General features: G+C 43.1%; 1 protein-coding gene across 20 annotated transcripts in view; it reads left to right on the top strand.

The window, feature by feature from the left end:
- Positions 1 to 15,934, top strand: part of syne2b (spectrin repeat containing, nuclear envelope 2b) — a 146,419-nt gene that overhangs the window by 35,015 nt on the left and 95,470 nt on the right. For all 20 annotated transcript variants that reach the window (XR_016488962.1, XM_090211255.1, XM_090211248.1 and 17 more), the window contains 13 exons: positions 13 to 120; positions 233 to 503; positions 588 to 917; positions 1,108 to 1,437; positions 4,475 to 4,804; positions 4,995 to 5,324; positions 7,875 to 8,204; positions 8,395 to 8,724; positions 13,267 to 13,587; positions 13,785 to 14,114; positions 14,302 to 14,631; positions 14,772 to 15,116; positions 15,737 to 15,915. Coding sequence is in view for 19 of the 20 variants with exons in the window: in XM_090211255.1 (XP_090067381.1) it covers positions 13 to 120; positions 233 to 503; positions 588 to 917; positions 1,108 to 1,437; positions 4,475 to 4,804; positions 4,995 to 5,324; positions 7,875 to 8,204; positions 8,395 to 8,724; positions 13,267 to 13,587; positions 13,785 to 14,114; positions 14,302 to 14,631; positions 14,772 to 15,116; positions 15,737 to 15,915 (3,864 nt within the window). In the remaining variant the exon portion in view is untranslated. The remainder of the gene's footprint in view (positions 1 to 12; positions 121 to 232; positions 504 to 587; positions 918 to 1,107; positions 1,438 to 4,474; positions 4,805 to 4,994; positions 5,325 to 7,874; positions 8,205 to 8,394; positions 8,725 to 13,266; positions 13,588 to 13,784; positions 14,115 to 14,301; positions 14,632 to 14,771; positions 15,117 to 15,736; positions 15,916 to 15,934) is intronic.

Below are 15,934 nucleotides of genomic sequence, written 5' to 3'. Positions count from 1 at the left end.
TGTGTTCTTCAGTCTACAGCAGGAACATGAGCGTTTCCATGACTGGCTTCAGGCCTGGGAACACAAGTCAGTGGAAGGAGAACAAGTCAACAACTTTCTCAAAGATCTCCACAAAGAAAGGTGAATTGAGTTATTGCAGACTTGCTCGAGGGTTAATGTAGAGCAGTGATGTAGTGTTGTGGTGGTGTGATGTAGTGAGTAGTGGTGATACATTGTCTTCTCTTTGATCCAGTGAGAGAGTGGAGGCCCTCAGTGAGCTGTGTTCGTCGGTGCGGAGGCAGGGTCTGAGAGGGGACAGCCTGCTGACTGACACTGACGACCTCCTGCAGCGCTACCGGTGCCTGGAGGCCAGACTGCAGCAGCAGGCTGAGACCCAGAGAGTCCTGGAGGAGACCAGTAGGAGGTTTGATACCCAGACTGACAGCACCAGGACCTGGGTTAGAGACCAGCAACAACGACAGCATCACCAGATCCATAAAGAGGAGAGAATACACACAGCACAGGTATGTCAATAGGAGATGATGGAAAACTTCATTAAAAAATATTAAGAGGACTCCCTTAAGATGTTCATGTGTTTTACTATCCAGGCCATTCTCAGTTCGAGACCTGAAGGAGACTCTAAGCTGCAGGACTTGAGGAGACAAGGTCAAAGTCTGTGTGAACATCAGGACCTGGAGGAGAAGAGGAGACGAGAGGTTCAGCAGACAGTCAGAGACATGGAGGAGGAGTGGAGGAGAGTCTTGCAGACTGCTGAGGAAACTCTTACCAAAGCTGAGATGCAGAGTGCTATCGAAGGCCAGCTGAGAGTGTTTGACTCCCAGACAGAAAGTACCAGGACCTGGGTCAGAGACCAGCAGCAGCAACTCCACTCTCTGGGCAACCAGGCCAAGACTGAGGACCAAAGACACACAGCACAGGTCAGTCTCCAGCTGCTACAGACACGTATGGTACACTGTCTGGGTGACAAACAGTGGCAGTTAGTTTAGGGTTAACGTAAGAGTCATGGCATGGGCCCTGGTTTGGGATACAGTTTTGGATATGCCTTTGGTCAGTAGTCAATTAGACATACTTAATGTACTTATTAAAAAAATATGTGTTTCTTTTCAGACCATCCTGAGCTGCAGACCTGAGGGAGACTCTAAGCTGCAGGACTTGAGGAGACGAGGTCAAAGTCTGTGTGAACATCAGGGCCTGGAGGAGAGCAGGAGACGAGAGGTTCAACAGACAGTCAGAGACATGGAGGAGGAGTGGAGGAGAGTCCTGCAGACTGCTGAGGAGACTCTTACCAAAGCTGAGATGCAGAGTGCTATCGAAGGCCAGCTGAGAGACTTGGAAACCCAGAAGGAGAACTCCAGGGCCTGGATCAAAGGCCAACATCAACGCTTACTTTCTTTGGGCAGCCAGGCCAAGACAGAGAACAGAATGCAAACTGCACAGGTCAGTCTACAGTTAATGGTAGACATGGTTAGTGTTTGGGTCTGAGCTACAGCAGGGCAAAGCCTAGGACTTGAGCTTAGGCTCAGTTTTGGACTAAGGTTGTTATGAATGTTTATTTTCGTGTCAAATCGCCAATTGGCAACCCATCCCTTCTGGGATTAATTGACACATTAACAAGCATTACAATAGTTTACTGTGGTAATTCAATGATAATTCTTCTTCCGGTGTTCTCTGCTTTGCTCATCGAATAAAGAGTGAAAAATCAATACAAAATAGTAAATAAGGTTATCCAAACTGTAATTATACATACATATACGCATTCATATATACACACACTACCATTCAAAAGTTTGGGGTCACTTAGAAATGTTCTTGTTTATGTAAGAAAAGAAAAAACATTTGTCTATTAAAATAACATTAAATTGATCAGAAATACAGTGTAGACATTGTTAATGTTGTAAATGATTATTGTAACTGGAAACGGCAGATTTTTTTATGGAACATCTACATAGAAGTCCAGCATCCCGGAGTCGCCTCTTCATTGTTGACGTTGAGGCTGGTGTTTTGCGGGTACTATTTAATGAAGCTGCCAGCTGTTTCTCAAACTAGACACTCTAATGTACTTGTCCTCTTGCTCAGTTGTGCACCGGGTCATCTCATTCCTTTTTCTATTCTGGTTAGTGCCAGTTTGCGCTATTCTTTGAAGGGAGTAGTACACAGCATTGTACCAGATCTTCAGTTTCTTGGCAAGTTCTCGCACTGAATAGCCTTAATTTCTCAGAACAAGAATAGACTGATGAGTTTCAGAAGAAAAGGGCTTTGTTTCTGGCTGTTTTGAGCCAGAAACAAAGAGTATATCTGGTGTATCTGGTGTGCTTTCTGGAATAAATGCAAGCGTATATCTTGGTTGCAAGTGCAATAGAGGATACAATGAGTTTCAGTCTCTATTTCTTCGAGGTCACAATAGCGGAATAGTCTTTCCTCTTCCATTTCACTACAATACCGACCTGTTTCAATACGTAGAGCCAATATACCTGATCTCATCTGTTTCAATACGCAGAACCAATATCCCTGATCTTATGTTTCAATTTGCAGAGACAATATCCCTGATCTTATGTTTCAATACGCAGAGGCAATATCCCTGATCTTATCTGTTTCAATACACAGAGACAATATCCCCGATCTTATGTTTCAATACGCAGAGACAATATCCCTGATCTTACCTGTTTCAATACGCAGAGACAATATCCCTGATCTTACCTGTTTCAATATGCAGAGACAATATCCCCGATCTTACCTGTTTCAATACGCAGAGACAATATCCCCGATCTTCCCTTTTTCAATACGCAGAGACAATATCCCTGATCTTACCTGTTTCAATATGCAGAGACAATATCCCCGATCATACCTGTTTCAATACGCTGAGGCAATATCCCTGATCTTACCTGTTTCAATACGCAGAGACAATATCCCTGATCTTACCTGTTTCAAAACGCAGAGACAATATCCCTGATCTTACCTGTTTCAATACGCTGAGGCAATATCCCTGATCTTACCTGTTTCAATACGCAGAGACAATATCCCTGATCTTACCTGTTTCAATACGCAGAGACAATATCCCTGATCTTACCTGTTTCAATACGCTGAGGCAATATCCCTGATCTTACCTGTTTCAATACGCTGAGGCAATATCCCTGATCTTACCTGTTTCAATACGCTGAGGCAATATCCCTGATCTTACCTGTTTCAATACGCTGAGGCAATATCCCTGATCTTACCTGTTTCAATACGCAGAGACAATATCCCTGATCTTACCTGTTTCAATACGCAGAGACAATATCCCTGATCTTACCTGTTTCAATACACAGAGACAATATCCCTGATCTTACCTGTTTCAATACGCAGAGACAATATCCCTGATCTTACCTGTTTCAATATGCAGAGACAATATCCCCGATCTTACCTGTTTCAATACGCAGAGACAATATCCCCGATCCTACCTGTTTCAATACGCAGAGACAATATCCCTGATCTTACCTGTTTCAATACGCAGAGACAATATCCCTGATCTTACCTGTTTCAATACGCAGAGACAATATCCCTGATCTTACCTGTTTCAATACTCAGAGACAATATCTCCGGATCTTACCTGTTTCAATACGCAGAGACAATATCCCTGATCTTACCTGTTTCAATACGCAGAGACAATATCTCCGGATCTTACCTGTTTCAATACTCAGAGACAATATCTCCGGATCTTACCTGTTTCAATACGCTGAGGCAATATCCCTGATCTTACCTGTTTCAATACGCTGAGGCAATATCCCTGATCTTACCTGTTTCAATACGCTGAGGCAATATCCCTGATCTTACCTGTTTCAATACTCAGAGACAATATCCCTGATCTTACCTGTTTCAATACGCAGAGACAATATCCCTGATCTTACCTGTTTCAATACTCAGAGACAATATCTCCAGATCTTACCTGTTTCAATACGCAGAGGAAACATCCCTGATCTTCCCTGTTTCAATACGCAGAGGAAACATCCCTGATCTTCCCTGTTTCAATACGCAGAGGAAACATCCCTGATCTTCCCTGTGTACATATCGATCTCTTGCTTTTAAGTAGGTTATATATAATATATATCTCACACAGATTCACCCTTAATCAAACAAATGGTTCTCATTTTGGATTCATGATTAATCGTCTCCACCCATTTTTTTTCATATTGCTTCAACAGTTATTTTTTAGTCATTTCTAAGTCTCCCTTAATTTGGGTTTCATACAGATATTCACAGTCAGACTGTTGAAAAAGGTCAGACATTTCCATTGCCCAGGCTATGCTCCCCCTTTGGATAGTATTTTTTTGTGCTAAGTCTCAATGTGGATAGTATTTTTTGTGCTAAGTCTCCCACTATGGATAGTATTTTTTGTGCTAAGTCTCCCACTATGGATAGTATTTTTTATGCTAAGTCTAAGTCCATAATGCTTACTATACTACCTTAGTCTTAAGCTAGTGTTTGTGTCTGTTACCAGGCCGTCCTGAGTTCCAGACCTGAGGGAGACTCTAAGCTGCAGGACTTGAGGAGACGAGGCCAAAGTCTGTGTGAACATCAGGACCTGGAGGAGAGCAGGAGACGAGAGGTTCAGCAGACAGTCAGAGACATGGAGGAGGAGTGGAGGAGAGTCCTGCAGACTGCTGAGGAAACTCTTACCAAAGCTGAGATGCAGAGTGCTATCGAAGGCCAGCTGAGAGTGTTTGACTCCCAGACAGAAAGTACCAGGACCTGGGTCAGAGACCAGCAGCAGCAACTCCACTCTCTGGGCAACCAGGCCAAGACTGAGGACCAAATACACACAGCACAGGTCAGTCTCCAGCTGCTACAGACAAGTATGGTACACTGTCTGGGTGACAAACAGTGGCAGTTAGTTTAGGGTTAACCTAAGAGTCATGGCATGGGCCCTGGTTTGGGATACAGTTTTGGATATGCCTTTGGTCAGTAGTCAATTAGACATACTTAATGTACTTATTAAAAAAATATGTGTTTATTTTCAGACCATCCTGAGCTGCAGACCTGAGGGAGACTCTAAGCTGCAGGACTTGAGGAGACGAGGTCAAAGTCTGTGTGAACATCAGGGCCTGGAGGAGAGCAGGAGACGAGAGGTTCAGCAGACAGTCAGAGACATGGAGGAGGAGTGGAGGAGAGTCCTGCAGACTGCTGAGGAGACTCTTACCAAAGCTGAGATGCAGAGTGCTATCGAAGGCCAGCTGAGAGACTTGGAAACCCAGAAGGAGAACTCCAGGGCCTGGATCAAAGGCCAACATCAACGCTTACTTTCTTTGGGCAGCCAGGCCAAGACAGAGAACAGAATGCAAACTGCACAGGTCAGTCTACAGTTAATGGTAGACATGGTTAGTGTTTGGGTCTGGGCTACAGCAGGGCAAAGCCTAGGACTTGAGCTTAGGCTCAGTTTTGGACTAAGGTTGTTATGAATGTTTATTTTCGTGTCAAATCGCCAATTGGCAACCCATCCCTTCTGGGATTAATTGACACATTAACAAGCATTACAATAGTTCACTGTGGTAATTCAATGATAATTCTTCTTCCGGTGTTCTCTGCTTTGCTCATCGAATAAAGAGTGAAAAATCAATACAAAATAGTAAATAAGGTTATCCAAACTGTAATTATACATACATATACGCATTCATATATACACACACTACCATTCAAAAGTTTGGGGTCACTTAGAAATGTTCTTGTTTATGTAAGAAAAGAAAAAACATTTGTCTATTAAAATAACATTAAATTGATCAGAAATACAGTGTAGACATTGTTAATGTTGTAAATGATTATTGTAACTGGAAACGGCAGATTTTTTTATGGAACATCTACATAGAAGTCCAGCATCCCGGAGTCGCCTCTTCATTGTTGACGTTGAGGCTGGTGTTTTGCGGGTACTATTTAATGAAGCTGCCAGCTGTTTCTCAAACTAGACACTCTAATGTACTTGTCCTCTTGCTCAGTTGTGCACCGGGTCATCTCATTCCTTTTTCTATTCTGGTTAGTGCCAGTTTGCGCTATTCTTTGAAGGGAGTAGTACACAGCATTGTACCAGATCTTCAGTTTCTTGGCAAGTTCTCGCACTGAATAGCCTTAATTTCTCAGAACAAGAATAGACTGATGAGTTTCAGAAGAAAAGGGCTTTGTTTCTGGCTGTTTTGAGCCAGAAACAAAGAGTATATCTGGTGTATCTGGTGTGCTTTCTGGAATAAATGCAAGCGTATATCTTGGTTGCAAGTGCAATAGAGGATACAATGAGTTTCAGTCTCTATTTCTTCGAGGTCACAATAGCGGAATAGTCTTTCCTCTTCCATTTCACTACAATACCGACCTGTTTCAATACGTAGAGCCAATATACCTGATCTCATCTGTTTCAATACGCAGAACCAATATCCCTGATCTTATGTTTCAATTTGCAGAGACAATATCCCTGATCTTATGTTTCAATACGCAGAGGCAATATCCCTGATCTTATCTGTTTCAATACACAGAGACAATATCCCCGATCTTATGTTTCAATACGCAGAGACAATATCCCTGATCTTACCTGTTTCAATACGCAGAGACAATATCCCTGATCTTACCTGTTTCAATATGCAGAGACAATATCCCCGATCTTACCTGTTTCAATACGCAGAGACAATATCCCCGATCTTCCCTTTTTCAATACGCAGAGACAATATCCCTGATCTTACCTGTTTCAATACGCAGAGACAATATCCCTGATCTTACCTGTTTCAATACGCTGAGGCAATATCCCTGATCTTACCTGTTTCAATACGCAGAGACAATATCCCTGATCTTACCTGTTTCAATACGCAGAGACAATATCCCTGATCTTACCTGTTTCAATACGCTGAGGCAATATCCCTGATCTTACCTGTTTCAATACGCTGAGGCAATATCCCTGATCTTACCTGTTTCAATACGCTGAGGCAATATCCCTGATCTTACCTGTTTCAATACGCTGAGGCAATATCCCTGATCTTACCTGTTTCAATACGCAGAGACAATATCCCTGATCTTACCTGTTTCAATACGCAGAGACAATATCCCTGATCTTACCTGTTTCAATACGCAGAGACAATATCCCTGATCTTACCTGTTTCAATACGCAGAGACAATATCCCTGATCTTACCTGTTTCAATACGCAGAGACAATATCTCCGGATCTTACCTGTTTCAATACGCAGAGGCAATATCCCTGATCTTACCTGTTTCAATACGCAGAGACAATATCCCTGATCTTACCTGTTTCAATACGCAGAGACAATATCCCTGATCTTACCTGTTTCAATATGCAGAGACAATATCCCTGATCTTACCTGTTTCAATACGCAGAGACAATATCCCTGATCTTACCTGTTTCAATACGCAGAGACAATATCCCTGATCTTACCTGTTTCAATACGCAGAGGAAACATCCCTGATCTGTGTACATATCGATCTCTTGCTTTTAAGTAGGTTATATATAATATATCTCTCACACAGATTCACCCTTAATCAAACAAAATGTTCTCATTTTGGATTCATGATTAATCGTCTCCACCCATTTTTTTTTATATTGCTTCAACAGTTATTTTTTAGTCATTTCTAAGTCTCCCTTAATTTGGGTTTCATACAGATATTCACAGTCAGACTGTTGAAAAAGGTCAGACATTTCCATTGCCCAGGCTAGGCTCCCCCTATGGATAGTATTTTTTTGTGCTAAGTCTCCCACTATGGATAGTATTTTTTGTGCTAAGTCTCCCACTATGGATAGTATTTTTTGTGCTAAGTCTCCCACTATGGATAGTATTTTTTGTGCTAAGTCTAAGTCCATAATGCTTACTATACTACCTTAGTCTTAAGCTAGTGTTTGTGTCTGTTACCAGGCCGTCCTGAGTTCCAGACCTGAGGGAGACTCTAAACTGCAGGACTTGAGGAGCCGAGGTCAAAGTCTGTGTGAACATCAGGACCTGGAGGAGAGCAGGAGACGAGAGGTTCAGCAGACAGTCAGAGACATGGAAGAGGAGTGGAGGAGAGTCCTGCAGACTGCTGAGGAGACTCTTACCAAAGCTGAGATGCAGATTGCTATCGAAGGCCAGCTGAGAGTGTTTGACTCCCAGACAGAAAGTACCAGGACCTGGGTCAGAGACCAGCAGCAGCAACTCCGCTCTCTGGGCAACCAGGCCAAGACTGAGGACCAAAGACACACAGCACAGGTCAGTCTCCAGCTGCTACAGACACGTATGGTACACTGTCTGGGTGACAAACAGTGGCAGTTAGTTTAGGGTTAACGTAAGAGTCATGGCATGGGCCCTGGTTTGGGATACAGTTTTGGATATGCCTTTGGCCAGTAGTCAATTAGACATACTTAATGTACTTTGTAAAAAAATATGTGTTTCTTTTCAGACCATCCTGAGCTGCAGACCTGAGGGAGACTCTAAGCTGCAGGACTTGAGGAGACAAGGTCAAAGTCTGTGTGAACATCAGGGCCTGGAGGAGAGCAGGAGACGAGAGGTTCAACAGACAGTCAGAGACATGGAGGAGGAGTGGAGGAGAGTCCTGCAGACTGCTGAGGAGACTCTTACCAAAGCTGAGATGCAGAGTGCTATCGAAGGCCAGCTGAGAGACTTGGAAACCCAGAAGGAGAACTCCAGGGCCTGGATCAAAGGCCAACATCAACGCTTACTTTCTTTGGGCAGCCAGGCCAAGACAGAGAACAGAATGCAAACTGCACAGGTCAGTCTACAGTTAATGGTAGACATGGTTAGTGTTTGGGTCTGAGCTACAGCAGGGCAAAGCCTAGGACTTGAGCTTAGGCTCAGTTTTGGACTAAGGTTGTTATGAATGTTTATTTTCGTGTCAAATCGCCAATTGGCAACCCATCCCTTCTGGGATTAATTGACACATTAACAAGCATTACAATAATTCACTGTGGTAATTCAATGATAATTCTTCTTCCGGTGTTCTCTGCTTTGCTCATCGAATAAAGAGTGAAAAAAATGTTCAAGTAAAAATCAATACAAAATAGTAAATATCCCCGATCTTACCTGTTTCAATACGTAGAGACAATATCCCTGATCTTACCTGTTTCAATACGCTGAGGCAATATCCCTGATCTTACCTGTTTCAATACGTTGAGGCAATATCCCTGATCTTACCTGTTTCAATACGCAGAGACAATATCCCTGATCTTACCTGTTTCAATACGCTGAGGCAATATCCCTGATCTTACCTGTTTCAATACGCTGAGACAATATCCCTGATCTTACCTGTTTCAATACGCTGAGGCAATATCCCTGATCTTACCTGTTTCAATACGCTGAGGCAATATCCCTGATCTTACCTGTTTCAATACGGTGAGGCAATATCCCTGATCTTACCTGTTTCAATACGCTGAGGCAATATCCCTGATCTTATCTGTTTCAATAAGCTGAGGCAATATCCCTGATCTGTGTACATATCGATCTCTTGCTTTTAGGTAGGTTATATGTAATATATCTCTCACACAGATTCACCCTTAATCAAACAAAGGGTTCTCAATTTGGGTTCATGATTAATATTCTACACACATTTTCTTTCCATTTTGCATCAAAAGTTGTTTTTTAATCTTTTCTTTGTCTCCCTTAGTTTGGGTTTCATACAGATGTTCACAGTCAGACTGTTGAAAAAGGTCAGACATTTCAATTGTCCAGGCTCCCCCTATGGATAGTATTTTTTGTGCTAAGTCTCCCCCTATGGATAGTATTTTTTGCGCTAATTCTCCCCCTATGGATAGTATTTTTTGTGCTAATTCTTCCCCTATGGATAGTATTTTTTGTGCTAAGTCTCCCCCTATGGATAGTATTTTTTGTGCTAATTCTTCCCCTATGGATAGTATTTTTTGTGCTAAGTCTCCCCCTATGGATAGTATTTTTTGTGCTAATTGTTCCCCTATGGATAGTATTTGTTGTGCTAAGTTTCCCCCTATGGATAGTATTTTTTGTGCTAAGTCTCCCCCTATGGATAGTATTTTTTGTGCTAAGTCTCCCCCTATGGATAGTATTTTTTGTGCTAAGTCTCCCCCTATGGATAGTATTTTTTGTGCTAAGTCTCCCCCTATGGATAGTATTTTTTGTGCTAAGTCTCTCAATATGGATAGTATTTTTTGTGCTAAGTCTCTCAATATGGATAGTATTGTTTGTGCTAATGTAACAGTATAACTTTAAACCGTCCCCTCGCCCATACCCGGGCTCGAACCAGGGACCCTCTGCACACATCAACAACAGTCACCCACGAAGCATCGTTACCCATCGCTCCACAAAAGCCGCGGCCCTTGCAGAGCAAGGGGAACTACTACTTCAAGGTCTCAGAGCAAGTGACGTCACCGTTTGAAACGCTATTTAGCGCGCACCACCACTAACTAAGCTAGCTCTTTCACATCCGTTACACTAAGTCTCCCACTATGGATAGTATTTTTTGTGCTAAGTCTCCCCCTATGGATAGTATTTTTTGCGCTAATTCTCCCCCTGTGGATAGTATTTTTTTGTGCTAATTCTTCCCCTATGGATAGTATTTTTTGTGCTAAGTCTCCCCCTATGGATAGTATTTTTTGTGCTAATTCTTCCCCTATGGATAGTATTTTTTGTGCTAAGTCTCCCCCTATGGATAGTATTTTTTGTGCTAAGTCTCCCCTATGGATAGTATTTTTTGTGCTAATTCTTCCCCTATGGATAGTATTTGTTGTGCTAAGTTTCCCCCTATGGATAGTATTTTTTGTGCTAAGTCTCCCCCTATGGATAGTATTTTTTGTGCTAAGTCTCCCCCTATGGATAGTATTTTTTGTGCTAAGTCTCCCCCTATGGATAGTATTTTTTGTGCTAAGTCTCCCCCTATGGATAGTATTTTTTGTGCTAAGTCTCCCCCTATGGATAGTATTTTTTGTGCTAAGTCTCCCCCTATGGATAGTATTTTTTGTGCTAAGTCTCTCAATATGGATAGTATTTTTTGTGCTAAGTCTCCCCTTATGGATAGTATTTTTTGTGCTAAGTCTCTCAATATGGATAGTATTTTTTGTGCTAAGTCTCTCAATATGGATAGTATTGTTTGTGCTAATGTAACAGTATAACTTTAAACCGTCCCCTCGCCCATACCCGGGCTCGAACCAGGGACCCTCTGCACACATCAACAACAGTCACCCACGAAGCATCGTTACCCATCGCTCCACAAAAGCCGCGGCCCTTGCAGAGCAAGGGGAACTACTACTTCAAGGTCTCAGAGCAAGTGACGTCACCGTTTGAAACGCTATTTAGCGCGCACCACCACTAACTAAGCTAGCTCTTTCACATCCGTTACACTAAGTCTCCCACTATGGATAGTATTTTTTGTGCTAAGTCTCCCCCTATGGATAGTATTTTTTGCGCTAATTCTCCCCCTGTGGATAGTATTTTTTGTGCTAATTCTTCCCCTATGGATAGTATTTTTTGTGCTAAGTCTCCCCCTATGGATAGTATTTTTTTGTGCTAATTCTTCCCCTATGGATAGTATTTTTTGTGCTAAGTCTCCCCCTATGGATAGTATTTTTTGTGCTAAGTCTCCCCTATGGATAGTATTTTTTGTGCTAATTCTTCCCCTATGGATAGTATTTTTTGTGCTAAGTTTCCCCCTATGGATAGTATTTTTTGTGCTAAGTCTCCCCCTATGGATAGTATTTTTTGTGCTAAGTCTCCCCCTATGGATAGTATTTTTTGTGCTAAGTCTCCCCCTATGGATAGTATTTTTTGTGCTAAGTCTCCCCCTATGGATAGTATTTTTTGTGCTAAGTCTCCCCCTATGGATAGTATTTTTTGTGCTAAGTCTCCCCCTATGGATAGTATTTTTTGTGCTAAGTCTCCCCCTATGGATAGTATTTTTTTGTGCTAAGTCTCCCCCTATGGATAGTATTTTTTGTGCTAAGTCTCCCCCTATGGATAGTATTTTTTGTGCTAAGTCTCCCCCTATGGATAGTATTTTTTGTGCTAAGTCTCTCAATATGGATAGTATTTTTTGTGCTAAGTCTCTCAATATGGATAGTATTGTTTGTGCTAATGTAACAGTATAACTTTAAACCGTCCCTTCGCCCATACCCGGGCTCGAACCAGGGACCCTCTGCACACATCAACAACAGTCACCCACGAAGCATCGTTACCCATCGCTCCACAAAAGCCGCGGCCCTTGCAGAGCAAGGGGAACTACTACTTCAAGGTCTCAGAGCAAGTGACGTCACCGTTTGAAACGCTATTTAGCGCGCACCACCACTAACTAAGCTAGCTCTTTCACATCCGTTACACTAAGTCTCCCACTATGGATAGTATTTTTTGTGCTAAGTCTCCCCCTATGGATAGTATTTTTTGCGCTAATTCTCCCCCTGTGGATAGTATTTTTTGTGCTAATTCTTCCCCTATGGATAGTATTTTTTGTGCTAAGTCTTCCCCTATGGATAGTATTTTTTGTGCTAAGTCTCCCCCTATGGATAGTATTTTTTGTGCTACGTCTCCCCTATGGATAGTATTTTTTGTGCTAATTCTTCCCCTATGGATAGTATTTGTTGTGCTAAGTTTCCCCCTATGGATAGTATTTTTTGTGCTAAGTCTCCCCCTATGGATAGTATTTTTTGTGCTAAGTCTCCCCCTATGGATAGTATTTTTTGTGCTAAGTCTCCCCCTATGGATAGTATTTTTTGTGCTAAGTCTCCCCTTATGGATAGTATTTTTTGTGCTAAGTCTCTCAATATGGATAGTATTTTTTGTGCTAAGTCTCTCAATATGGATAGTATTGTTTGTGCTAATGTAACAGTATAACTTTAAACCGTCCCCTCGCCCATACCCGGGCTCGAACCAGGGACCCTCTGCACACATCAACAACAGTCACCCACGAAGCATCGTTACCCATCGCTCCACAAAAGCTGCGGCCCTTGCAGAGCAAGGGGAACTACTACTTCAAGGTCTCAGAGCAAGTGACGTCACCGTTTGAAACGCTATTTAGCGCGCACCACCACTAACTAAGCTAGCTCTTTCACATCCGTTACACTAAGTCTCCCACTATGGATAGTATTTTTTGTGCTAAGTCTCCCCCTATGGATAGTATTTTTTTGTGCAAAGTCTCCCCCTTTGTATAGTATTTTTTGTGCTTAGTCTCCCCCTATGGATAGTACTTTTTGTGCTAAGTCTCCCCCTATAGATTAGTATTTTTTGTGCTGAGTCTAAGTCCATAATGCTTACTATACTACCTTAGTCTTTACCTAGTGTTTGTGTCTGTTACCAGGCCGTCCTGAGTTCCAGACCTGAGGGAGACTCTAAGCTGCAGGACTTGAGGAGACAAGGTCAAAGTCTGTGTGAACATCAGGACCTGGAGGAGAGCAGGAGACGTGAGGTTCAGCAGACAGTCAGAGACATGGAAGAGGAGTGGAGGAGAGTCCTACAGGCTGCAAAAGAGGCGCTGGATCGGGCTGAGGTACTAGAAAAAGAGCTGAGAGCTTTTGAAACCTGGAAGGAAGGCACTTGGGTCTGGGTGAAAGACCAGAAACAACAGCTACACTCTCAGAGCAGCCAGACCAAGACTGAAGAGAGACTACATACCGCACAGGTCTGTGTACAGCTAGAAGTGCTTATAAATCCTTCGAAGATATGGACGTATTGTTGTTGTCAGCATTCGTTCTGAATTTACAATTCATGGCTCTTCCATCAGAGTCTTACTTGGCATAAAAACATGGATTTGGCTTTTGGTCTTTCTCTAAACTGCCTAATTCAGTTTTGACTGAGTACCTTTGTCTTTGTCTTCAGGCTGTCCTGAGTTCCAGATCTGAGGGAGACTCTAAGCTGCAGGACTTGAGGAGACAAGGTCAAAGTCTGTGTGAACATCAGGACCTGGAGGAGAACAGTAGACGAGAGGTTCAGCAGACAGTCAGAGACATGGAGGAGGAGTGGAGGAGAGTCCTGCAGACTGCTGAGGAGATTCTTACCAAAGCTGAGATGCAGAGTGCTATCGAAGGCCAGCTGAGAGACTTGGAAACCCAGAAGGAGAACTCCAGGGCCTGGATCAAAGGCCAACATCAACACTTACTTTCTTTGGGCAGCCAGGCCAAGACAGAGAATAGAATGCAAACTGCACAGGTCAGTCTACAGTTAATGGTAGACATGTTTAGTGTTTGGGTCTGAGCTACAGCAGGGCAAAGCCTAGGACTTGAGCTTAGGCTCAGTTTTGGACTAAGGTTGTTTGAGTATTTTTTGTGCTAAGTCTAAGTCCATAATGCTTACTATACTACCTTAGTCTTTACCTAGTGTTTGTGTCTGTTACCAGGCCGTCCTGAGTTCCAGACCTGAGGGAGACTCTAAGCTGCAGGACTTGAGGAGACGAGGTCAAAGTCTGTGTGAACATCAGGACCTGGAGGAGAGCAGGAGACGAGAGGTTCAGCAGACAGTCAGAGACATGGAGGAGGAGTGGGGAGAAGTTCTTAAGGCTGCAAAGGAGGTGGTGGATAAGGCCGAGGTTCAGAGTGTCATAGAGAGGGAAATGATTGAATATGTTACCCAGAAGGGAAGCATTCAGGCCTGGGTCAGAGACCACAAACAACGCCTACACTCTCTGGGCAGCCAGAGCCAGACTGATGACAGAATAAACGTAGCACAGGTAAGTCTATAGCTACTTGTGCCTAAAAAAATGTCAGATATCAAGTCAGTAACACATAGTCAAGTCAGTAACACTTCCAACAAGGTCCGATCTAGCTGAGGCCCTAAGGCACTACTCTTTTTCTGTCTCTCTATCCACAGGCTGCCCTGAGTTCCAGATCTGAGGGAGACTCTAAGCTGCAGGACTTGAGGAGACGAGGTCAAAGTCTGTGTGAACATCAGGACCTGGAGGAGAGCAGGAGACGAGAGGTTCAGCAGACAGTCAGAGACATGGAGGAGGAGTGGAGGAGAGTCCTGCAGACTGCTGAGGAGACTCTGCGTCAGGCCCAGGTGTGGTATTCTCTCTCCAGGCAGCTAGAGGCCTTCCAGGCCCTGGAGGAGAGCAGCAGAGCCTGGTTCCAACTGCAGCAGCAGAACACACACTCCCTGGGAGCAGGCACCCGGGGCAGCAAGGAAGAGATCCAGGACAGGCTGCAGAGAGCAACGGTGCGCGCTACACTACACCGCAGGATCTTTGTATTGTCACAATTGATTGGCTGATTAAAAATAGGAAAATGTTATGTTAAGATTGCAAAGCCAAATCTTCAAGCAGTTTATACTATTGACTGTATTCAGACCATTCCTTGTATATTCTGTTGCATTAAAGTCCCAGTGCAGTCAACATTCTGTTTTTCCTGTGTTTTGCATCATTTACAACAGCTGATAAAACTATCACTGTAAAAGTGTGAAAATATTTGATCTGTGTTATTTCATGATATTTGCTGGTTGAAAATACAATATACACAGGACCTTCTAATCAGCAGGTTTTTCAATGGGGGGGTTTCGGCTTGCTTGTTGGTATCACCAGGTGGTAAATTAGTTAATAGACCAATAACAAAGAGAGTTGCAAACCTCTCTGCCAATAACAGCTAGTTTTCAGTTTTTCCCTCCCCACTCAGACGACTCCCAGACAGTCCTATCAAATGTATTGCTTGAAAAATGTTTGTGTATTTTGGACAGTTTTAATGGAAAACTATTACAGTAAGTTACTTAATTGTTACCCAGAAATGATTTGACATTGATATAAAACAGCTTCATTGGTCCTTTAACTCAAATGTCCTCTTCAGGCTGTCCTGAGTTCCAGACCTGAGGGAGACTCTAAGCTGCAGGACTTGAGGAGACAAGGTCAGAGTCTGTGTGAAAGCCAGGACCTGGAGGAGAGCAGGAGACTAGAGGTTCAGCAGACAGTCAGAGACTTGGAGGAGGAGTGGGGAGAAGTTGTACACAATGCTGAGGTGGTGCACAGGTACAGTGACATTTTATTG

Source organism: Oncorhynchus mykiss, chromosome 19 (genome assembly GCF_057628025.1).
Source record: "Oncorhynchus mykiss isolate SJ-2025 chromosome 19, ASM5762802v1, whole genome shotgun sequence".
In the NCBI taxonomy this organism is placed as follows: domain Eukaryota; kingdom Metazoa; phylum Chordata; class Actinopteri; order Salmoniformes; family Salmonidae; genus Oncorhynchus; species Oncorhynchus mykiss.
The sequence above is the reverse complement of the archived record's forward strand: the minus strand, read 5'-3'. Positions and strand labels throughout refer to the sequence as shown.